Here is a 24637-nt window from a genome sequence, read left to right as displayed (position 1 = left end):
AAGACTGAAGTTCTTATTGAACTAGAGACCAGATTTTAGGGAAAATTGTGGCCTGTAGTTCCAACCAAGAATTGTGATGGTATCAGTGAGGTAGTGGATTCTAAAAATCCAGAAGTACCACAGGCAAGGGTAAATGAAAACTCATGGCATAAGAGGCTAATAAAGACTTGTTCAAATTGAATTGGAAGGCCAAAGGAGCAAGACAACAACACTAAGTCAAAAACTTAAAAAATAAAAATAAAGCTAATAAGAAACACGAGTGTTTACTGTAGATAACATATAGCACAACAATCAGAGTACTATACTTGCCTTGCCAACCTTCGCCAGCCTTCTACCACCAGCTGTTCTACTAGAGAATCATGGTGCGCCACATTAAACCTTAAAAAATAACAGCAAGATATTAGTAATAGTAACAAATAATACTAACCAAACAGAAAAATCTCACCAAGATACTCATAAAAAACAAAACAAGCATTGCCCTGGACTTCCTTTTATGGTCTATGGTCATAGTGTAAGATGTGTTCAATCACAGTCACTCAGATCTTAATATACAAAACAGTTTTGCTAAAGTCTTTCAGTGGTAGGTGATGAATTTAGTCAAATAAGCTTGTTGGCCCATTTACCCAAACAAACCTTTCATTCCAATCACATTAATGTTTGCAGAACAATTCTCAGTGAGCTGCATTAAGGTGAAATTTATTTATACCTATTAATTTCCTTTCCTTGAATCTTGCTAGACCCAGTCTAGACCAAATGGTTGTGTTTCCCACCAGCAGACAGAGGTAGAGGTACTGAACTCTTACAGTGTAAGGGCTTTTCAATATGTGTAATGACAAAGCACAATAAGGCAAAACCTACTACACACCAATTTTGTACCACAGAAAGAATTACTGCAAAATATATCAAATATCAACTCTAAAATAGGCAAAACCCAAGAGATATCCACAATATCTCAGTCCTCTAGCACAGTGTTTTTCAACTTCTTTAAGCCAAGTACCTCCTAAGTCTAATAAATATCAACAAAGTAGCCCGCCCATGCTCCGCCCCAGATCCCACCCCCATAATAATAGTACTAATTGTAATGCAATTTCTTCCATTCATTTTTCATATACAAATAATATAATCTTATTAATACATAATGGTAACCACAAAATAAAAAAACCCTCAAAGTACACTGTATGCAGAGAAAATGTTACCATTTATATTCGGGTTAATTTTTTCCCAAAGAGGTCAAGGCAGATGACTTCAAAATATGCAATGTCACCTCAGTAACAACGATAGAAAAATAGATAAATATATTGCAAAACATACCTTAAACAGCAGATATAAATTCTCAAAACTGACACATTTCAATCACTAAATTGAAAATAAAATCATTTTTCCTACCTTTGTTGTCTGGTGATTTCATGAGTCTCTGGTTGCACTTCCTTCTGTGCATCCAATATTTCTCTTTCTGCCTCCTGCACGCTTCCTCTCCTCCGGACCTCATTCCCTTCCCCAACCATCTCTCTCTGTCCCTCCATGAGTCCAACTTTTCTTCCTCTCTCCTCCAACCCTATTGGAAACATGTCTCCCTCTCTCTTTCACTGACCATCTGTCTTGAGAGATCCAGGCATATCTCCCACCTCCAACATTTCTCCCTCTCTCATCCTGCAGATCATGTGCAGCATTTTTCACCACTGCCCACCAGCCCCATTTCTTGTATCACCCCTCTCCAGTACCATGCCACATCTCTCCCTCCATCATTATGTTCAACATTCCTCCCCCTTGTATCCCCTTCAATCTTTTCCTCTCCACCACCATAGCCAACATTTCTCCCTCTCATCCTTCTATTCCCCATGCATCCCTACCTCACTCTTCTCTGCCCAATTTTCCTTTCTTCCTGTCCTCATGTGCACCATCTCTCTCTCACACACACACACTCATGCCCAACAATTCTCCCTTTCTATTATCTCCCTCCTATGTCCCAAGTTAGTGCCCCCTTCCTCCTTCGTGTCCCAAGTTCATGCCCCCTCCCTGCCTTTGTCCCAAAATCATGCCCCTCTCATGTCCCAATGTGCTCCTTCCCCCCCCCTTTCTCCCAGATCATGTCCCCTCTCTCCCTACTTGCTTGCTCCAGGGCCATCAAGCTGGGCTGCTCCTTCTTACCTTCAGTGGCACTTGTTGCAGGGACATGGCTGACCAACAAGCCTTCTCTCCATCATCAGCTCTGATGTCGGAGAGAAGGCTTCCGGGTCAGCTACACGCAGCAGCTGCCCACATCCCTGCAACAAGTGCCGCTGAAGACAGGAAGGAGCAGCAGCCCACCTGGTAACTGGGATCTCCCGCTGACCCGGAAGGCTTCCCTATGACATCAGCTCTGACATCGTAGGGAAGCCTTCCAGGTCGGATTCGGCAGAAGGGAGCGGGCAGGAAGAAGGGCATGGAATCCCCAGCGGAGGCATCGGCAGAGGCCAGCAGGCAGGAAAGAGAGCATGGGATTCCCGGCAGCCATTAAGCAGAAAGGGGGATGGGAGACCTGCGCAGTGTGTACCCTTACACCGCATACTGCATGTTGAGAACCTCTGCTCTAGCAGGACTCAAAGAAATGAAATTAACATGTGTGAGTAAATTTTACTTTCTTTTTCATCCTACTAGACCAGTCCAAATTAATGTAATGTACAAAAGCAGTAATGTACTGGGAGAATGAAGACAAGGCTCCCTGAATCACTGCCAAAATCCACATTGCCCTTGGCTAGAATAATCTCTAAGAAGTTTAGTGTTTTTATTCAACCAATGCCCAGGTCGAACCATTGTTTAAATGTTGTTTGCTGCCTCGCTGTGTGCTCACGGTTGACTTTCTTTTCCACAGATATTGCCTGCCCTCTGCCGATACTGTTGTGCCCTGTGCTTTCAAGGCTCTGCCCACTCTGGGCACATTAAAACAACAAAATGCAAATACAGTGGTACCTTGGTTTGCGAGCATAATTTGTTCCAAAAGCATGCTTATAATCCAAAGCACTCATATCAAAGCGAATTTCCCCCAGGTGCATGTATTACGCTCAGCCACGATCAGTGATGCAACATGCATACATTATGCTTATTCGACGTCACGCACGTATATGTGTTCGTACTGCAAGACAACGCTCGTTTATAGTTAAAATTTAAGAAAATGTTTTGCTCCTCTTACAAAACACTCGTAAACCAAGTTATTCGCTATCCAAAGTTTGACTGTAGCTTCAAAAGGTTCCATAAAGAAAATGAAGCAGTAAAACAAAACACTGCTGAAAAGAAGATCGGATGTACCAGTTTAATAAGCGTGCAAAAAAAAAAAAAACCCTTTAGAAACAATCCACAAAGGATGAATATAGAATTACAAGTGACCCTCATAATGAAAACCAAACAATCTATAAAATGCAAATGACCGAACATGGGCAATATTTCAGCAAAATAAAAATGAATCTTACTGGGTCCTTGGCTGTTCACCTTTTATCAATGTGTTCATTCACCCCATAAGACAGATGGTAAACAGATTTTATGCTGCTTATCCTAGGAATAAGCAATGGATTTCCCCAAGCCATGGCCTATGGACTTCTCTTTTTGGAAATTAGCCAAATCTTTTTTAAACCCCACTAAGCTAACTGATTTTACTATGTTGTTCAACAACGAATTCCAGAGTTTAATCACATGTTGTGTGAAAAAGTTTTCTCTGGTTTATTTTAAATCTACCATTTAGTAGCTTCATCACATGCCCCCTAGTCCTAGTATTTTTGGAAAGAGTGAACAAGCAATTCATTTGTACCCTTTCCACTCCACTCATTATTTTATAGATCTCCATTATATTACCCCTGAGCCATCTCCTCCAAGCTGAAGAGTCCTAGTCACTTAAACCTTTCCTCATAGGGAAGTCATCCCATCCCTTTTAATCACTTTCATCACCATTCTCTGTACCTTTTCTAATTCCACTATATCTTTTTTTAGATACAGCGACCTGAACTGCACAAAGTATTTGAGGTGCGGCCATACCATAGAGCAATATAAGGGAATTATAACATTTTCATCTTTGTTTTCCATTCCTTTCCTTATAAGTCCTAAAATTCTATTTGCTTTCTTAACCACTACCGCACACTGAGATGAGGGTTTCAACGTATCCTCAACAATGACACCTAGATCCTTTTCCTGGGCAGTGACTCTTAACACAGAACCCAGCATCATGTAGCTATAGTTTGGCTTCCTCTTTCCTACATGCATCACTTTGCACTTGCTCACATTAAACATCTGCCATTTTGATGCCCAGTCTCCCCAAAGTCCTCTTGCAATTTTTCACAAGTCTCTTAAAAAATTAAACAACTTTGTGCCATCAGCAAATTTAGGGTGTCTTTTACTAAGGCGCACTAGCCGATTTAGCGTGTGCTAAATGCTAACGCATCCATAGAATATAATGGGCACGCTATATCGGCTAACGCGCCTTAGTAAAAGACCCCCTAAATTATCTTACTAGTTATTTAAATAAATAAATCTCATGTTACAATTTTTAGGAGTTTCAAAGCATCGTAAACTAGCACGAACCACACTTCATTAGAAAATGATATGATAGTAAAAGACTTCAAAGTTAATATAAGAGAAATTCCTAAAAATCGCACTACTGGTTTAAATAGGCAAGACATGTGCAGTTTCATTCCGGGGAAGACCTGTAAGATGATCAAGTATTTGCATCATTAGTGATGACAGACACTGGTTTAAACAGAGCGGCTTTGACCCGTGACCATCTTTAGCTGCAGTGTGAGCATGGAGTGCATGTGCTGATTGAAAGTATGTCCGGAGTTAAGAAGGGCACTGGAGCAAGATCTTGAATCAATTGCTGCCTTTATTTTTCTGTGCATTTTTCAAATTGACACTTTTCGGCTTCCTTGCCCTGACACAGCACTGTAGTGAAACGGTGGCTTGCCCTCGTCGGCAGGGAGACATCAGGGATCACTGCAGCAAAAGACCAGCACCACGGTGTTTAAAAGATAAGTTTAGTCATCTCATACGGACTTTCTTTAAAGTTATTTATAGTTACTCCAAGTTATTTAAAAAGTATTTTAAGGAAGCCTGTTTAATGAGTGTGGGGAAGACATTAACAATAGGGTTTATTTTGAGCTTATGAAGTGGTTTCCCTATCTAGCACTGCCTTCAAGATAAGTTCTGACGGCGTGCGGGCATCTGAGGCTTTTTTCTCCCGTATAAAGTGGTATGTTGGAAGCGTTCAGCCCTAATTATGGACTATAGTGAAATTTAAAACATTATTTAAAGGTGTAATTAATGAGGGGTGTATTGGTGGAAGAACCCCACTATTTACCCTTCTCCACTGAGAATATTGACCATTTAAACCCACTCTCTGTTTTCTGTTTTTCAACCAGTTCTAAATCCATAAGTACATTACCTCCTATCCCAGGACTTTCTAATTTCCTCAGAAGTCTTTCATGAGGTACTTTGTGAAATGTCTGTTTCTGGACCTTCTATTGAAGCCACTGCATTTTTGTTTGCCAACAAAACAAAACTTCATCATCCACAATTAGATTTTGTCTAAATATTGCCAAGATGCAAGCACTTTTTTCCTTCTGGTTCAACTTTAATGTATTTTCCTTCCAAGTACATGTTTGAAGGTATTGGATTTTGCATTACCTTTTAAAGCGCATGAGTCAAAGGCTAAGTTATCCCGCTTCTGCAGAGCCTAGTCTGGGTGATAAACTTCAGAAAGTGTTACTTGGCTCCGACACAGTCCTTGGAATATGTTCGATATGAATTGGATGATGTTCGATATGAATTGGAACATGGTTTTTCTTCCAAAAGTGTGCGAAGCACAGGTGTCAGATTCTGGCACTAAAGGACAGGACAGTTCTGACAGCATGGCACTATCTGGGGTCCATGGTAGCAACAATAGATGTAGCATTTACACCCTCTACAGGAGGCACTGCTCTCCCAGTTGTTGCCGCTGTCGGATGCACTGGACTTAGCACTGCCTTGGACAAATACAGCTCTGCACAACCTGGACTGGTTGCTAGAGTCATGATCCCTATCCAGGGAAATGCCTCTGCGCATATCTATGAGGGAGATCTTGACTGATGCCAGTCTCTTTGGCTGGGGAGCCCATTACCAGAGGTGTCCATTGCAGGGCAGGTGGTCACTCAACCATCTGGAGCTGAGAGTGATCAGGTTAGCGCTTCGGGTACTGGAGAGCATCTTGGAGGACAAGATGGTCCATGTCTTCTCAAACAATGTAGCGTGGCAGCCTACGTCAACCGGCAGGGAGGCACCAGGAGCACACGGCTGAGATTGGAGGCTCAAATACTGTTCCAGTGGGCTGAAACTCATCCATTGGCTCTCCCTGTGGCACATGTAGCAGGAGTGAACAATGTGCAAGTGGATTTCCTGAGTTGTCAAACACTGGATCAAGAAGAGTGATCTCTGTCTCAGGAGGCTTTCAACAGCGCTCTACAGCACTGGGGACAACCAAAGTTCAATCTCATGGCATCAACCAGCAACAAGAAAGGCCACTTGGTTCTTCAGTCATAGATACAAGCCCAAAAGTGATAGCCTGGATGATTTGATCCAGCCCTGGCCTCAAGCAGTTTCTGTATATGTTTCCCCCATGTTCGGTGATAGGAAGAGTCCTCCGAAGGATAAAGTCTTACAAGGGGCGAGTAATTCTGATTGCCCTGGACTGGCCAAGATGACTATGGTATGCAAACCTGGTGCATCTGCAGAGGGGCAAGGGACTCAGGCTTCCCTGTCATCTGGGACTCCTCTCTCAAAGCCCCATTGCCCTGGAGGATCCAGACCATTTTGGTCTTACGGCTTGGCTCGAGCATAAAGCCTTAGTGTGTAAAAGCTATTCAGACTTGGTGATAACCACCCTGCTAAGATCTAAGAAATAGTCCTTATAACAGACTATATGAAGGTTTGGAAGTGTTTACAGAGCTGGTGCAGTCAGAGATAAACAGATCCGACCAAGGCTCCAATTGCCATGGTCTAGCCTTCTTCAGGAAGGCCTTGAAGTGGGTTCACTCAAGGTTCAGGTAGCAGGTCTTTCCTACTTTAGAGGGCAGACCAAAACAACGAACACTGGCTTCTCATCCAGATGTGTCTAGGTTTTAAAAGGGAGCACTGCATCTTCACCCTCCCATGTGCCAGCCCTTTCCATCATTGAATCTTAATCTCATCTTGCGGGCACTAACTCAGATTCCATATGAGCCCTTGGAGGAGGCCTCACTCTTGGACTTTACAGTCAAGACAGTGTTTTCAGAGGCTGTGTCAGAATTGCAGGCTCTGTCCTACAAGGAAACCTTCCTCAGGATTTTGTAGACTGTCTTGCTTTGAACGATACTTTCTTTCTTGCCGAAGGTTGTTTCTAATTTTCACATAAACCAGAAGTGCATCTCCTGGCCTTTTTGCCCTCTGGGGCAAAGGAGGAAGATAAGATAATGAAACGCCTGGATGTCCAAAGAGTTGTTCTTTGCTACTTAGAGAAAACAAATGAGTTTTGCCTGCCGGATCATCTCTTCATGCTCCTTGGTGCAGCACAATGGTGAAGGTCAGCATCAAAATTGAAAAAAACGAAAGGAATTGACCCCAAAATATCCACAAAGAAGAAAATCCAGAGAAAACCAAAAGGGGGCGTGGCTTGGACGCGAATGAAGACGGTTGGGTGAAAGTATAGCTCCGTACAAACAGGCTTAATTTTCAGGAAAAAACTACAAAAAAAAAAAAAAGATTTTACATTTAAATTAAACTTTGCCTCCTTAATCAAGTTGGAGAAAGAGGGGTGCCTTTCTCGATCCTGGTACGTTTTTGAATGAGAGTCGGGAGACAGAGGTGCCGTTTTTATTTCTGGGAAGTGAGGAGTGGAGGGCTAAGTACGTCTCAGCAGCTCTTGAATATTATCGGAGGAGACTGATTTGAGACGCCATAGGGCAGAGGAGGCTTCCTTTCCCCTCTTTGGCACGGTTTGAGTCCTGCGGTGTGAAACGCTGGAGGAGAGGTTCCCCGAGTGGGATTTGCGGGCGGTTGCTCGATGCGCGATCGCGGCCATCTTGGATCGAAAAAAAAAAAAAATTAATTATTAATAGACAAAGTCTGTGACTGCCGGTGAGCTGCTTAGTGATAGGGATAAAGGATTTGAAACGCTTAATGCCTGTCATACTAAGGAAATAGGCTATCTTGGATTAATTGTCCTCTGCTGGAAATAAGGCAAGGTCTGTAGTAAATCTACTGAACAATCTCTGCTGTTGTATTTGAAAAGATCAGATATAGGAGATTGTATGTTTTTCTCAGCGTTTGGTCCATGAGAAAAGGACAAATAAAAGGATTAATGTAATCTGAAAAAAAAAGTGACATTGAGATAATTGAGAGATGCTGAAATAAAAATATTGGATGGAATATTGCTCTCCTTGGTAGAGGCTGCGATTGGGCTTATAAGAGGAGAGCTAGAAAAGAAGGCTACAAATTTTTCAGCACTGAAGCTAGATGTCACAACAAGTTTGATAAATTAATCCTATAAAAGAATAACCAGCCATATCTAAAAAGGAATTGCTACTCTGAGTCTTATTGCCTTCATAGAGACTGAGATAAGGCTTGAAGGAAAAAAAAAAGAAAGATTACTGACATTTTTCTCAAAGCAATAGAACCTAAGACAAATAACTTACAGTTGCTTTAAGAATACTGAGAAAAAAGGGGCGTGGCTTGGACGGATGGTTGGATAAACGAATAGCTCCTTATATGCAAATAAATTAAAAAGATCTACTATCAAATATTTTAATTTTAAAGAAACTAAAATATATATTGAAATATGACTTCAACTAAACAAAATAAAGCTGAATTGGGAGCTGGAACATCCGGAAGTAATAAGAGGTCGAAACCTGAGCCAGGTACACCCTCTAAAATCCCATTACCAACAGAAAAAAATCTGGATGTTATGGAAGAACTAAGACAAATAAAAGAAATTGTCTTAGATAGTAACAAAAAACTACAAAAAGCAATGGAAGATGCTGCAATCCTAACTAAAAGAGTAGACATTACAGAAAATAGAATTTCAACATTAGAAGATATTACAGAACAATTAAATACAGATATGAATCACAGCAAAATCATATGGAAAGAAATAACAGAGATAAAAAAAAATCTTGAAGACAGCCGGAATCGTGAAAGACGGAACAATTTAAGAATAATCGGATTACCTGAAGGAGTGGAAAAGAATGATCCGATTGCATTCCTTGAAAAATTTCTACCTAAAATACTACCACTGAAATTTAAAACGGAACTGGAAATTGAAAGAGCTCATAGGATTCCAACACAAAGAAATAACACTCAAACAGGTCCAAGAACTTTAATTTTCAAACTTTTAAGGCATCAACAAGCAGTTGAAATTTGCCAATTAGCCAAGGAAATCAAAAATCTTAAATGCCAAGATTCAAAAATATACATTGTCCCGGACTTTGCAAAAGAAACAGCAACAAGAAGAAAACAATTTTTAGATATGAGGCCACAACTAAGATCTCTAGGAGCTAGATTTGGGCTCCTCTATCCGGCGATTATGAAGGTTACCATTGCTAACAAAACGCAAAATTTTACAGATCCAAAAAAACTACAGGAATTTATAAATCAAATGGAGCAACCTATGACAATCTAAAAAACAATTAATGAGTTCATACTAAAGAATATTGACGGTTAAAGATAGTTCAGAACGGAAAACAATGGAAAAAGAACACACAAGGATCGAATTAAAGACTTAAACAACTCTCAACATTCTCCTTGGAAAACAAGAAAACTGAAAAATACAATAAAATTCTAGAATTCTACTCAGAATAAATAAGATAAACTTACTGGAAGGAATGAAAATGAATTGAAACACATCTCCGAACTCAAATAATGACGAAGAAAGTTTTTTCAACAAACTTAAAATATACTGATTGAATGAGAAATTTTGAAAGCGGAGTCATAATAAGAAAGAGAATCATCCTTCAATATATATCTCAAATTTTATGTTCTTTTATTTATTAAGTGGAATTTTAGTACCCATAATTGTTCAACCTGGCAATCCTCTATGAGAGATAAAATGAGGGTTTTTGGCACAGGACTTCACTCTTATCTGTACAGGCCTCAGATACTTTAAAATCATAGATATCTAGAGAGTATACTATTGAGAAAGAACTTATAAGAACACTAATGGGAGTGTTAGCTTCTTTTAATTGACACTCTCTTGTGAATTATAAGAAAATAATGAGTATAGGAGATGGGAGGATTCCTGTGCTGAAGACTCTTGTTACAGTTCTGAGGAAAGAGGCTAAATTGGAAAGCTTTTTAAAGCAAAAATAATATTCCACCTGAAAAGAAACGAATTGTAATGAAATGTTCTTAGATATAAATGATTTAATATAATCATTCTTATGGATTTAAAGACATACAAATACAGAAAATAATCTTTCAATACATAAGAATGAAAAACTTTTTACTTATTCTTATAATTAATAATAAAATAAGAGAAAATATACAGAAATAGGGAAAAAATGGTAGTACTTTAGATAATTATTAATAGCTTGTCGGAGTTATCTAAATCTAACCTCAACCTGCGTATCCAAGTTTTCGTAATTAATAAGGGGGGGAAGGGAGGGATAAGAGGGATGGGAGGGAATAAAAGGGAAATATATAAGGTAATCATGGGAATAAAGGAAAAAAGAGAAATGAAATACTTAAAACATTGGGAAAATATACATAATTTAATACCTGAAAATTTAAAAATAAATGGATATTAAAATTATGTCTTTAAATGTTAACGGTCTAAATCATATGATTAAAAGAAAAAAAGCACTATCATTTTTAAAAAGGCAAGATGCAGATATATGCCTTATACAAGAGACCCACCTCTCACATATAGAATCTAAAAAGCTAGAAGGAGGCTGGGTCAAACAGTGTTTTTTCTCACCAGCTACAGGGAAAAAAGCAGGTGTTGCTATTTTAATTAATAAAAAATGCTCTGCTTCATTTAAACTAAAAGCTTCAGATATTCATGGAAGATGGATAATGGTGGAAATGAATTTGGGAAATACTACCATGACGTTAATCAACATATACGCCCCTAATTCGAACCAAAATGAATTCTTTAAAACTCTTCAACAACTGATCATACCACTGGCTACTTCAAATCTTATAGTAGCAGGGGACTTCAACGCTGTAATGGATCCTTTATTAGATAAAAACCCAAGTAGAATTATGAAATCTATGGGACTAGATAATTTGATTCAATCTTGTGATTTAATAGATATATGGAGAATACTTCATTTTGATGGTCGGGAATTTTCTTTCTGTTCTCATGTTCACAATTCTTTTTCAAGAATAGATTATATCTTTACTTCAAAACATCTTGCACATCAAGTGACACAAGCAGCCATTGATCCAATTATTCTATCTGACCATGGTGGAGTGTGGATCAAAATTAAAACTACATATCAAAATAATAACAGACCAATTTGGAAAATAGATAATACAATGTTGGTTGACAAAAATTTTTGTGAAAATCTTCTAACAAAAATGAAAGAATTTTTTCAAATAAATGATAATGATGATATTAACAGAGAAACTTTATGGGATGCCTTTAAGGCAACAATTAGAGGACAAATAATTTCTTATTCGGCTTTTCTAAAAAAACAAATTAAAAAACAATTTTTAATCTTAGAAAAAGAGATAAAAAATTTAGAATCAAAACTTATAGAAAAATGGGAATATTCTATTCAACAAGAATTATTAAAATTAAAAGGTAAATATAATGAGATCTCATCTAAGATGATTAGGAAAGATTTATTTTCTCAACAAACATTGTACTATGGTAATTCAAACAAATCAGGAAGAATATTGGCAAACTATCTTAAAGCGAAAAAAAGAAAAACAAAATTAATAGCAATAAAAGATGAAAATGGAAATACATATACACAAATTGAACCTATATTAAAACAATTCTTAAAATTCTATAAATCTCTTTATTCTTCCGAAAATTATCCAAATAAAGAAAAAGATGGTTTTGAATTTTTAAAAATGTTAGAGGGTCCAAAAGTTCCTGAACATATAAAACGAAGTTTGGAAGAACCAATATCACTAAAAGAACTAGGAACAGCTTTGAAGTCCCTTAGAGTTGGATCCGCTCCAGGTGGTGATGGATATACAGTGGAATTTTATAAAACATTTCAAAACTTTTTATTACCCTATTTATTAAATCTCTATCAATATCAACTCAATAAAGGTTGTATTAAAGGCACTATAGCAGAATCTTTGACTATTGTTTTGCCAAAGTCCAATAAAGATCCCACTTTGGTATCAAACTATAGACCAATATCTTTAATAAATGTAGATGGAAAATTATTAGCAAAAATACTTGCGCTAAGATTAGCTAAAGCTCTCCCCCATATAATAGGTATGCATCAAACAGGATTCGTTGCTCAAAGACATTCATCTCACAATACCAGATTAACATTCCATATGTTATATTTAACAAAGAAAATGAATGAACCTACTTTTGCAATTTCATTAGATGCAGAAAAGGCCTTTGATAGAGTAGAATGGCCTTTTATGTATCAAGCAATGGAATGGTTTGGTATAGGTCCTGGATTTATACAAATGATACAAACAATGTATAGCTCCCCTTCTGCTAGACTATATATTAATAATACGTTTTCAGAAAAATTTAATCTACAGAGAGGAGTTAGACAAGGATGTCCCTTATCCCCTTTGCTGTTTGATATTGTTTTAGAACCCTTAATATTAGCTATCCAACAAGCTAAGGAGATACAGGGTATACCTCATTCAGATAAAGAATATAAGATATCTGCTTACGCAGATGATTTATTACTATATCTGAAGAATCCAGAATCCACCATTCCACATCTACTTGAATTGATTGAGAAATTTGGAAATTTTTCAGGATATAAAATTAATTGGAATAAATCAGAAATTCTTCCACTAAATATACATTGTACAAAAGGTTTATTTGATACATTCCCTTTTGTTTGGAAGGAAGAATATATTAAATACCTTGGAATTTTGATAACAAAAACAGTAGACGAAACAATGAAAATTAATGAAAAATGCTTATTACAAAAAGTAACAGAAATGTGTGAGCAATGGAATCCTTTGCACTTATCTTGGTGGGGAAGAGTACAAACGGTAAAAATGATGATTTTACCGATAGTATGTTACCAAATGGGGATGATACCAGCTTTCTTTCAAGATTCGTTTTATACAAAAATTAATAGGACTTTGACAAAATTTATATGGCTTAATAAAAAACCAAGAATTGCTCTAGCGTCATTACAAAGACCAATTAAGGAGGGAGGGGTAAATTTTCCCAATTTTTATAGGTATCATCAAGCCTATATCTTACGTCATGGTATGTATTGGATCCTCCCAGAACCCACAGATAATACTCCAGATTGGTTTTGGCTAGAATGGAGACTTATGTTTCCATTACGTCTTAATCATGTAATTAGTATCAAAATGCCAAGGTTATACAAAGATCATAAAATCTTTATGGATACCTGGAAAACTCTAAAATACATAAGTAATCTTACTCAAATTCCAATTAGTAAATCAACCAACCAAACTATATGGCTAAACCCCAAGATCAAAATTGGCGGTTTTAAAGTCATCTGGAAACATTGGATGATAGCAGGCATTCGCACTTTGGATGATGTAATTAAAAATGATAAATTGCTGGAGTTTTCACAATTGCAACAAAAATTTGGTCTCAATAAAACACAATATTTTAAATGGTTGCAATTGAAGCAATCTATTCAGAAAGGGTTCCCTGAATGGAAAGATCTTGCTAAATATCACAGTTTGGAATTCTTATGTTTCCAGATGGACTCAATAGGTCACAAAGCCGCACAGTGGTATAAATTAATATCCGGATATATAAATAAAAAACCAAAAAATGGTCTTAGAGACATTTGGAGCATTGAGATAAAACACCAAATTAGTGCATCTCAATGGCCACGACTTTGGTCTTGGAGGCTAAAATGTACGGTGTCAGCATCTATGAGACAAACTTGGTTTTTTCTTCTTCATAGAGCTTTTTGGACCCCTACTCGTTTACAAAAAATAGATAGTTCAAGATCTAATAGATGCTGGCACTGTCATATTGAAATTGGGACATTAGATCATCTTTTATTCTTTTGTCCATTTATCCTATCATTCTGGAAATCAATTTGGCCCCAAATTAACAGGTTGTTAGAAAATCCAGTAGCCTTGACATATGATACTATATTATTTGGAACAACTATGAGAGCAAAAAGTCAAATTTCATCCAGTAATAACAAACTTTTATTTATTTTAACTGGAATTGCAATACAACAAATTACATTCAATTGGAAACAACATGATAGATTGAATTATATGTTCTGGTGGAATTCGGTATGCCACATATATAAAATGGAACACGCTATTGCAACACATAAAGGATACATGAATAAATTTAAAAAAATATGGGGACCATTAACCGATTTTTGTAAAGAAGGATAATTTTTCCCATAAATAAAACTGGAAATATTTGAAGACCGTTAACATGATTTCTCTAATGAACTTTTCCCATGATAAGATAATTGTAAAGAGGGAAATGGGGTGGGTTTTTCAATTTTGATTATTACATACTAAATTAATATTCAAAGAATATACAATAAAATCGATTAATATATTATTGGTTGGGAAGGAGGGTGGGACAGGGGATTATTATATTAATGTTAAACTTGATATTAATATATGAGTTATTCAAGTGTGTATTTAAGTTTCTATTGAGTTTATTTGTAACACTTGTTGTAACACAAAAAAATGAATAAAGATTTTAAACAGAAAAAAAAACAGAGAAAACCAAAAAAAACTCTGTGGAGTGACGATGTTCCTAAATGGACTTTATTTGAAAGTATCAAAGTTCCAAAGGTACACTAAAATCATCCACATAAAATAATTCCATCCACATAAAAGTAAATCATCCACATAAGAGCCTTAAAGGACCTAGTCCGCTAGGGATACAGGACCCAACATGGTCCGCGTTTCGACAAAAAGTCTTCTTCAGGGGTCCCTGGGGGTCCTATAAAGGTGTGTACGTGGGAAACAATTGTGTGGTGAACCGGAAGTGAGACACTGCTTGCATTTGCATCAAAGTTGACCATTTCAAGATGGATTTGTCTGGCAATTTCTTCAGCCTATACTGGGAGTAGAAAAACATCTCCCATGGGAGAAAAAGCACACATTCCACCAGAGGGGTGGCATCGCCCTGGGCAGGGGCTAGAGCTGTCTCACCTCATAAGAACATAAGAGCTGCCATACTGGGACAGACCAAAGGTTCAGTCTGTTTCCAACAGTGGCCAACCCAGGTCCCAAATATCTAGCTAGACCCCAAGTAATAAAACAGATTTTATGCTGCCTTGAAGTAAAGGTGGAGTAAGCAATAGAATTCCCTAGCCATCTCAAAAATGGCCTATGGACTTCTCTTTTAGGAAATTATCCAAACCTTTTTAAAATCCTGCTAAGCTAACTGTTTTCATCACATTCTCTGGCAACGAATTCCAGAGTTTAATTACCAGTTGTACAGGGTGGATGTAGCAACAAGAAGGGATGCAGAGTTTGGCTCTGTGGTGCTGAGCAGCAGGCTCACTTGCCTCTACTTAGGCACTGACTGTTTTAGTATGTCCCAGTGGTCAAGACCGATATTTCTGCTGCACTAAAATGCAGGGCTGTGGAGTCAGTACACAAATCCTTCCGACTCAGACTCCTTTATTTATGGTATCTACATAGGAGTTCACGGAGGCAGGGATGGGGACAGAACTCACGGGGGCAAGCTTTGTCCTCATGTCATTCTCTAGGTGCCACTTTCACTAATATAAATTTTATAAAATATATTATATTTTGTAATCAAAGAACTTGATATCAAAATATATTCTAAAAGTACAACATATCCTGAAATAAATGGGTTAATCAAATTATTATCTGTGAAATAAGAGATTTAAGCATTATAATAGTTACATGACATGCAATTTAACTCTATTAAGAGTCAGAGTCCACCTCTGACTCCACAACTCTAACTCCACAGCCCAAAAATTGCTTCCGACCAACTCCACAGACCTCCTAGAATGGAAGATTAGGTTACCTTTGCTTATCTTCTTTCTTGTAAACAGAAATATCAGTCATGACGACTACTGCCCTATCAGTTTGTTCGCCTATTTTCTGTCTCAGACATGTCTGGAGGGTCAGACATATTGTATACTTCAACTGTCCTATATGGTCAGGGAGGAAAAGAAATGTTATTACAGTAGTGTAAAATTGCAAATCGAGTATCTTTAAAATTGTTGATGCAGGTTGCACACAAGTTTCATTTCACCTCGTTATGTCTTACAAAATGTTTTAATTAATGCTGTTTTGATGAGCAGAATAGACTTGGGTTGTGTCGGAGAGAATCCCCACGTCCTCTCTCTCTTGTTGTACACACTCTACGGCTGGCTGGCTGCTTTGATACAGACTGAGGAAATCCAACACAGTCCAGAGCAAGAGGAAGAGGAGCAGCAAAAGAATATGGAAATTAGGCTCTCTACAGACTTCACAGCAAAAGAGGGTAAATACCTGTTGGTCATGACTGATACCCTGTTTACAAGAAAGAAGATTAGCAAAGGTAAGAACCTAATCTTCAATCATTTATGGACTTTTCCTCCGGAAACTTATTCAAATTCCTTTTAAATTCAACTGCACTACATGCAGAGTGGAATACCTAATGAAATAATGAAAATCAGTATTAATTGCTCCCAGTGTTTCATCATTACCTCAGTGTATTATAGAGCACATCCACAAGGGCTTCATCATCCATAAAGTCTATTTTATTTTCAGCCAAAATGCGAAGAGCAAGAAACTCTGGGTGGTCTCTGATATAATCAATTGTTCTCAACAGTCTTGGTTTTTGTTTCTGAAACTTCCACAGCATATTCATGGCACACCCCACATGTGTCACAGAAAGCTTGGCTTTGTTTGTTCCAACAAGCTGAAAGACTTGGTCTTCTGAGATGCAGTTATTTAACTGTTGCAGCAAAGAATCACTGCCCATTGCCCGACACTGGTGTAATCTCAGTGAAAACTGGTGGGCATGCATAAAACGAAGCATCTTTAACTTTTAAACTAAAAATTTTAAATTTCCAAAAATGTAGAGAACATCCTCACTGATACTAGGAAAACCACAGTGAAGGTGGTTTTAGTTATAGGCAGTGGCAGTCCAATAAACAAGATCTCATTTGATATTCACTTCCGACACCAGGGTAAAAAGCGAGCCGCATTCTAGATGATCTGAAACAAAGCCATTTTACAACAGTTACATGATGACACATTCAGAGGGTAATTTAATAACAGATTGCCTAGATTAAGAGTAAAAAGGCACTTATTTTAAGCCTATCGCATCTACTCAAACTTAGATTTTATGGACAAAAAAAGGGCATTAAAAATTTAAACCTGAGATCTACTTCCCTCCTACTTCTGGTGTCCAGCGTTTCTCCCTTCCTCCCTCCCCATGATATGTGCCCTCCCCCTACACTCAAAGAACTGGCAGAGCTCCTCCCCCTTTCCTTAACAGTCAAAGCTCCCATTTACTCCCTACACTCTCCCTATGAATAGAATAACCCACTCCCCCCCAGGCCTACTGTACTGCTCTGGTGGTCTATTGGCACACTGGGGCAAGAACTATCCCCTCTCCCTGCTGCCTCCATAATAAAAATGGCTGCTGTAACCTCCACCAACAATCTTACGAGATTCTGAAAGTTATAGCAGCCATTTTTATTACAGAGAAAACAGACAGGAGGGAGGGCAGGATCACTTCAGCCCCAGTGTGCCACTAGACCATCAGAGTGGTATGGTAGGCTGAGAGGGAGGTCTGAGGAGTTCATCTGTTTAGGGAAGGGAGAAGAGTAAGTGGGAGCTCTGCCTGTTCAGGGGAAGGAGTGGCAGAGAAGAAAATAAAGGAGTAATCTGAAGCTCTGCTGGTTCAGGGGGATGTTACAGTGGCAGAGAAATTAATATTTTCCCCTATAAAGGAAGGGGGATTTTGGTTTATATTGTGACAAGATATCTATGTTTCTTGATGAAATGCTAGGAATAAACTGGCAAAAAAAACCCCAACTTACCTGAACTTATCTGGAACAGGTACTCTCCGAGGACAGTAGGCCAATTATTCTCATATGTGGACGTCACCCATAAAGCTCCAATTCTGATGCTTGTAAAAGTATAATACTGCTTAAGACCTTGAGACAGCATCCTACCACATATGCATGGGATGCCTTCCTGCCAGACTCGCAAGTACGAGACCAGCAGTATAATATGAAAGCTAAAGAAATATAATTCCAAGGGGAGGTGTGAAGGTATGTGAGAATATCTGGCCCGCTGTCCTGAGAACACCTACTATAGGTAAGTCTCTTTGCTTTCTTCAAGGACAAGCAGGGCATATCATTCTCACACGTGGGCATCGCTAGCTACCAGGCTCACCAAAAACAAGAATATTTGGACAACGGTGAGTCAAAAGATCTATCAATCAATCTGAAAACATATGTATGCTGTTGTGGAGATGCAGCCGGAACGTAACAAAATGGACTTCAAACAAATTTTGCAGAACTGCTTGCCCAAACAAACTGTTACATCAGGAATCTTGTTCAAGGCAATAGTGAGATGTGAATATGTTGCAACCTTGTAATCTCTTCAATGGAGGCTGATCTCAAGTGGGCTACAGATGCTGCCATGGCTTTGACATTATGAGCCTTGACATGACCCTCTAGAGTGATCCCTGCCCAGGCTGTTATGATGAAATTTGGTGTAAGATATAACCACTACTAGGGTCTGAAGCTCACTGATCCTGTAAGTTGAAGTAATTGCCACCAAAAGCAAGACAGGAATCCAGAGGCTCAAAAGGAGCTTTCATCAGCTGGGTGAGGATGATGAGGTTTGACAGGGGGCTGCTGATCCTGTGCTTGCGAATGGGAAGGCACCTGTGAATGTGCATTAGGATGCTATCTCGTCTTAAAGCAATATTACATTTTTACTAGCATCATGCGAGAATGATATGGTGTACTTGTCTTCAGAGAACCGCATAGATTGAAGCTACAGATATCTGGGTTTTTTATTTCTTTTATGGCATCCCACTCAACAGCAGTCAAGACAGATCATTACAACAACATTCAAGACAACTACAGCACACATCTCTCCTAGAATTTGACTACTGGATGTTACCTGCTAATGGCTGTAAGCTTTACCATACCATGCAGTCCAACAAAGTTCTCTCTATGGGTGGGTTTAGGAGGTGAGGCCTGCAACAGTTTTGTTAACTGACAGCACAAATTGGTTTACAGGAAGGTACAAAAGAGGTAGGTCTAGAATCATAGTAACTTTTTTATGACACTCCCCGTAAATCCATCTTTTCTGTCAATGCTCCCTCCCTGTAGAATGCATTTCCTACCGACCTCCGATTAGAAACCTCCTTAGAAAAGTTTAAAAACTAAACTCAAGACCTTTCTATTTAAAGATGCCTACACTCTTTAATCCAATCTACCTTTGTTAACTCATCTGCGCTTACAGGCTCAATGAACCTTGGTCTGATTTAGTCTGTATAGTCTATCCCTGACCTCCACTATAACCCAGATAAAAAGTACACCCAGAGTTCGTAAAGGGGTAACTGACTTTTCTGTTAGCAACTTTGGAAATGACCCCTTACTATGGCAAGCATCACTATCATAGTGCTTTGCAGACCCCCATTTTAAAAATATGCTGAACTGAAACAAAAAATATTGATTATTATACATCATTTTGTCATCAAGCTTTATTAAAGCAACCTCTATTGGCTAGAACCTCAAAATGTTGTCCAAGTAATGAGAGCTTTACCTTTCAGTGCTGAAAACATCTGCAGTCGACTGTATATTGATCTGGCATCACTATCCTGCATACAGGGGGGGGGTGCCCCCGAGCTGCTATCCACAACACACACACCCTCCCCAAAGCCGCTATACACAATATATGCCCCTACCCCTCGAGTTACTAACCTCTATATACCCGTTGGTGCAGCCACTGCCACAAATCTGCTGACCTCCATACACCCATGGGGTTGTGCTGTCGATGATCTGCTGTATGTTGAACCAGGTGGAGCTTGTGCAGATGCTCAAGGCCCCGCCCAGTTCAACATACAGCAGATCGGTAGCAGCACAACTTACAGGTATATGGAGGTCAGTGGTGGCAACAACAGGTATATGGAGGTTAGTGACTCAGGGAGTGAGGGCATATATTGTGGATAGCAGCTCCGGGGAGGGTGCATGTGTTGTGAATAGCAGTTCAGGGGCGGAGGCGCAGGCGCCCCTGTATACAGAATAGTGACACTGAGTTCAGTAGGGAGCAGGAAGAGGACAGCTGTGCCTGGTGGTCAGGTGGTGGCTCGAATATAAACCGAGACTCCCATTTTGGGGCCCAAAAATCTTGGTTTATATTCAAGAATATACAGTACATCCCAAACACTTCTGTTTCTAAATTCTTTGTATTTCCTGTTTTGATTGTAGTTGATTCTAATATATGAGGGAAAATCAAAAATTAAAGGCAATTTTTAAATTACACAATAACCGGAACAGAGCTAGTGAAATGCAACATATGTACTCATACATTGCCTGTTTGATAGTTCATCCAAGCACAGTGCAGTGCTCGGACTTTAGTCTTATGGCAGCCACAAGGTCAGAAACATGGACGCTCCATTGCAAGATTGCACAATGGAAGAACAATGTGCAGTAGTGCGCTTTCTTTGGGCAGAGGGAGTGAAGCCTGTGGAAATTCACCATTGGATATTGACTCAGTATAAACATAATACCATGAATCAACAAAAGGTTTATGAATGGGTAAAGAGGTTTAAAGTGGGAAGAACAAGTGTAATTGATGAAGGTCATTCTGGTTGCCCATCAACATCACACACAAGAGCACAGTGACAGGTCAGATGCCTTGATTAGAGAAGACCAACAGATAACAGGGTGTCTCAATTGGCTGCAAATTTAGATATCGGCTATGGATCTGCATTTGCCATAACGCATGATGACTTGGGATACAGGAAAGTCTGCAAGCGATGGTTTCCCAAACAGCTTACTGATCTGCACAAGCAACAGCATGTAGATGTTGAAACCCAGTTCCCGAGACAGTATGAAGAAAATCCGAGTATTCTGGAGAGAACTGTCACTGGCGACGAGACATGGGTGCATCACTGTGACCCAGATAGGAAAAGATAAAGTAAGATGAAGTAAAGGAAGAGGTGCTCACCTGGCTTCGAGAGCAGCTGAAAAACTTCTTCTCTGTAGGAATGCAGAAGCTAGTTAAATGATACAACAAATGCATCGTCTTGCACGGGGTCTAAGTGGAAAAGTGATATGTTCAATTGCTCACAGTTTCTTCTATTAAAACTGTTAAATGTATTTTGCCTTTACTTTTTGATTTACCCTCATAAATTCATAATTGACCTGATTTCATATTTACATTGCTTTAATTCTAGTGAAGGGCTTGGCATAATTAATAAGTCAAATATTACAGATTCTCCTGCTTTTGCATCATTCTCTCTGTTTATGTAAGTAATTAATCTCTCATTCCTCTTCTCTTTCTGAATCCTAGTTGGGTCATTCCATATCAAGTAGTCTAAAATAAAAAAAAAGCTCCCCAACATTGTCTCAGATTTTGTTCAAAATTTGTATGCAGAACTAGTACAGCATTACAAAAAAAAGTTTCCCAAAATATCAGATCATTAGTTGCAATAGTCACTTGTTTTACTGGGTGCTGTGCTGGGTGCTATTTTAGCTGCTCATAAAGCTGACAATAATTGATGAAAAATACTAATTTTTAGCATGCCAGCACAACTTTTATGCTACTTTCAGTGATGCTAGTATGAGAATCATGGATGCAAAAGCCCACTTATAAGTTTTGCTCAAATTGTGCTTTAAAACTTGTCACAGTTTGTCATGACAAGACTTCAGATTTTTATTTTAGATTCCTTGCACTGGACATTGTCAAATTTGTAGCAATTCAGCAGGAATAGCTGCATAAGAACATTCCTTCAAACTTTGCACCATTGACACAAGGACTGAAATTTGCCAATTTTCAGGGTCAATTATTTTTTTTAAAAAAAGTCTGCCTGAATCTTTTTCTAACTAGTGCAATCTGAAAGAGGAAATATTACTCTACAAGATTTATATTTATTTGTTTTGCAATGCAACCCTTATTGAAATATAAATTCGCTTAAAAGTGTGGGATATTTTGAGTGCACAGCCCATGATACACACATTTCACAAGGCTAGAAAATGTATATGAAATAGGTGTTGATTTGCTTCATGGTGGCTTTGCACTACTGGTTTCCAAATGAACAAACCAGTATCCCCATCGCCATAGGGGTCACACCCAATAGCCAAGCAACAGCCATGGGTGGGGATTTTTTCCATAGGATCTCAAGCTTGTAAGCATGGAAAATTACATGGCACTTTGATGCAGCAGTACCTTGCCCAATTGAACAGGGAGGCAAAGTTATATCCTCTTCAAAGTCTAAAAATCAAAGAACACAATCTGAATCAGATATCTTGGCACAGGTTCTAAAATTTTAAAAATACCTGACTAAAGCACGTGAATGGAGCCAAAGCAATAAACAAATGGCTAAAATGATTAGTAATAGAGTTCAACAAGGCCTACTTAAGCCTATCAATTTTGAGTGTAAAACTATTGTAATACCTGGAAAATATGAATGGTACAGAAATGTTATACATAGAAACCAACTGATAAACCCAGTGTTGCCTTCACTGGAGAATGAACAGCAAAAGAAGCACAAAATATAGTACCAATCACTACCATCAGAAAAACACATATTAAAACAATACCTGGATGGTCTCGGGACTCAAGGATCTCCCATACGAGGAACGGCTGGATAAGTTGCAGCTGTACTCACTCGAGGAACGCAGAGAGAGGGGTGACATGATCGAGACATTCAAGTATCTCACGGGCCGCATCGAGGTGGAAGAAGATATCTTCTTTTTCAAGGGTCCCGCGGCAACAAGGGGGCATCCGTGGAAAATCAGGGGCAGGAAACTGCACGGGGACACCAGGAAATTATTTTTCACTGAAAGGGTGGTTGATCGCTGGAATAGTCTTCCACTTCAGGTTATTGAGGCCAGCAGCGTGCCTGATTTTAAGGCCAAATGGGATAGACACGTGGGATTTATTCACAGAGAAAGGTAGGGGAGGGTCATTGGGGTGGGCAGACTAGATGGGCCGTGGCCCTTATCTGCCGTCTATTTCTATGTTTCTATGTTTCTAACCTTTAGAAATCTTTGACAAGTATAAAACAAAAATACAGTGGTTTTCAAATTATCAAACATAAATGCAAAATGCAAATATTCAATGTCACACTGCTAAGCATTCCTAACTTTGAGGTAAATTTGTACATTTATGACAGTGGCATTGCAAAACCAAACGGTATGTGTCTTATAGGGTAAAGTTTTCTCTTTCAAACAGAGTTGCTTTTGTAGGCAGACTCTTTTTATAATTGACCCTGAAAATTGACAGATTTCAGCACTTGTATCAAAGATGCCAAATTTCAAGGAATGTTATGATGCAGCTATTCATGCAGAATTGCTGCAAATTTGAGAGTGTAGTGTCCAATGCAAGGATAAACCTTGATAAAAATCTGAAGTCTGTATTTACTCTTGCTCTGGAGCTATAGTAGCAGATAAACTGGTCAAAATCTGTTGCAACAAACTGCGACAAATTTTTGGGCACATTGGGATAAACTACTTTGAGCTGAATTCATTCAAGGAAAGTAGTCTATAAATATAGCATAATCAATCAGCTCTTCAGAGTTGTATATTTGATTCAACAAATTTGTGAGAAATGTAGTACTTTCCTTGACTAATTCTACAGAAACTCTACCATTATCAGCTCTGGGTGCTTTATTTTTTGGTAAGTTCTTTATTACATTGTTAATCTCCTTTAAACTGATCGTATTCATATGCTCTGTCAGGAATGTTTGTTGACACTGAAGAAAAAAGCCCAAGGTGGCCTCTCCGACGGCAAGAGCACAGCACAACAGAGGAATCGTGAAGATAAGATGTCAATAATTCATCCATGGGTGTAAAATTCAAGATACACTTTATTGATTGTAGCTCTGCAAAGACTCGACACTGGCAGTGTTTCGGTGTCTATGTCTTTGTCAAGAGTCTCAAAGACTTATTACTCTTATCACATGAATAGAGTATTCAACACAGGTCAATATAAGGAGCGAACAGAGCAGTAACTGGTGTCCAAAGCAAAGCTGAGGGTCACGAGTAAGCTTTGCTTTGGACACCAGTTACTGCACTGTTCGCTCCTTACATTGACCTGTGTTGAATGCTCTATTCAAGTGATAGAGTAATAAGCCTTTGAGACTCTTGACAAAGGCACAGATGCCAAAACACTGTCAGTGTCAAATCTTTGAGTCTTCGCAGTGCTACAATCAAAGGTATCTTGAATTTTACATCCGTGGCTGAATTATAGACATCTTATCCTCATGACTCCTCTGTGTGTAGGAATGTTTATTGATCATCTTTGTATACTTCTTTTCCAAAATATATTT

The 24637-nt window shown here is 38.6% G+C and overlaps 1 protein-coding gene across 5 annotated transcripts in view; it reads right to left on the bottom strand.

The window, feature by feature from the left end:
• Nucleotides 1–24637, bottom strand: part of FASTKD1 (FAST kinase domains 1) — a 134639-nt gene that overhangs the window by 106262 nt on the left and 3740 nt on the right. For 4 of the 5 annotated variants that reach the window (XR_004539471.1, XM_033944707.1, XM_033944708.1 and 1 more), the window contains exons 2-3: nt 16818–17331; nt 310–378 (exon numbers count right to left, since the gene is read on the bottom strand). Coding sequence is in view for 3 of the 5 variants with exons in the window: in XM_033944707.1 (XP_033800598.1) it covers nt 310–378; nt 16818–17152 (404 nt within the window). In the remaining 2 variants the exon portion in view is untranslated. The remainder of the gene's footprint in view (nt 1–309; nt 379–16817; nt 17332–24637) is intronic. The other variant, XM_033944709.1, reaches the window with a different exon arrangement.

The sequence above is a fragment of the Geotrypetes seraphini genome, chromosome 5 (assembly GCF_902459505.1).
Source record: "Geotrypetes seraphini chromosome 5, aGeoSer1.1, whole genome shotgun sequence".
Classification (NCBI taxonomy): Eukaryota; Metazoa; Chordata; class Amphibia; order Gymnophiona; family Dermophiidae; genus Geotrypetes; species Geotrypetes seraphini.
Note: the sequence above shows the minus strand (reverse complement) of the source record. Positions and strands in the feature narration are given on the sequence as shown.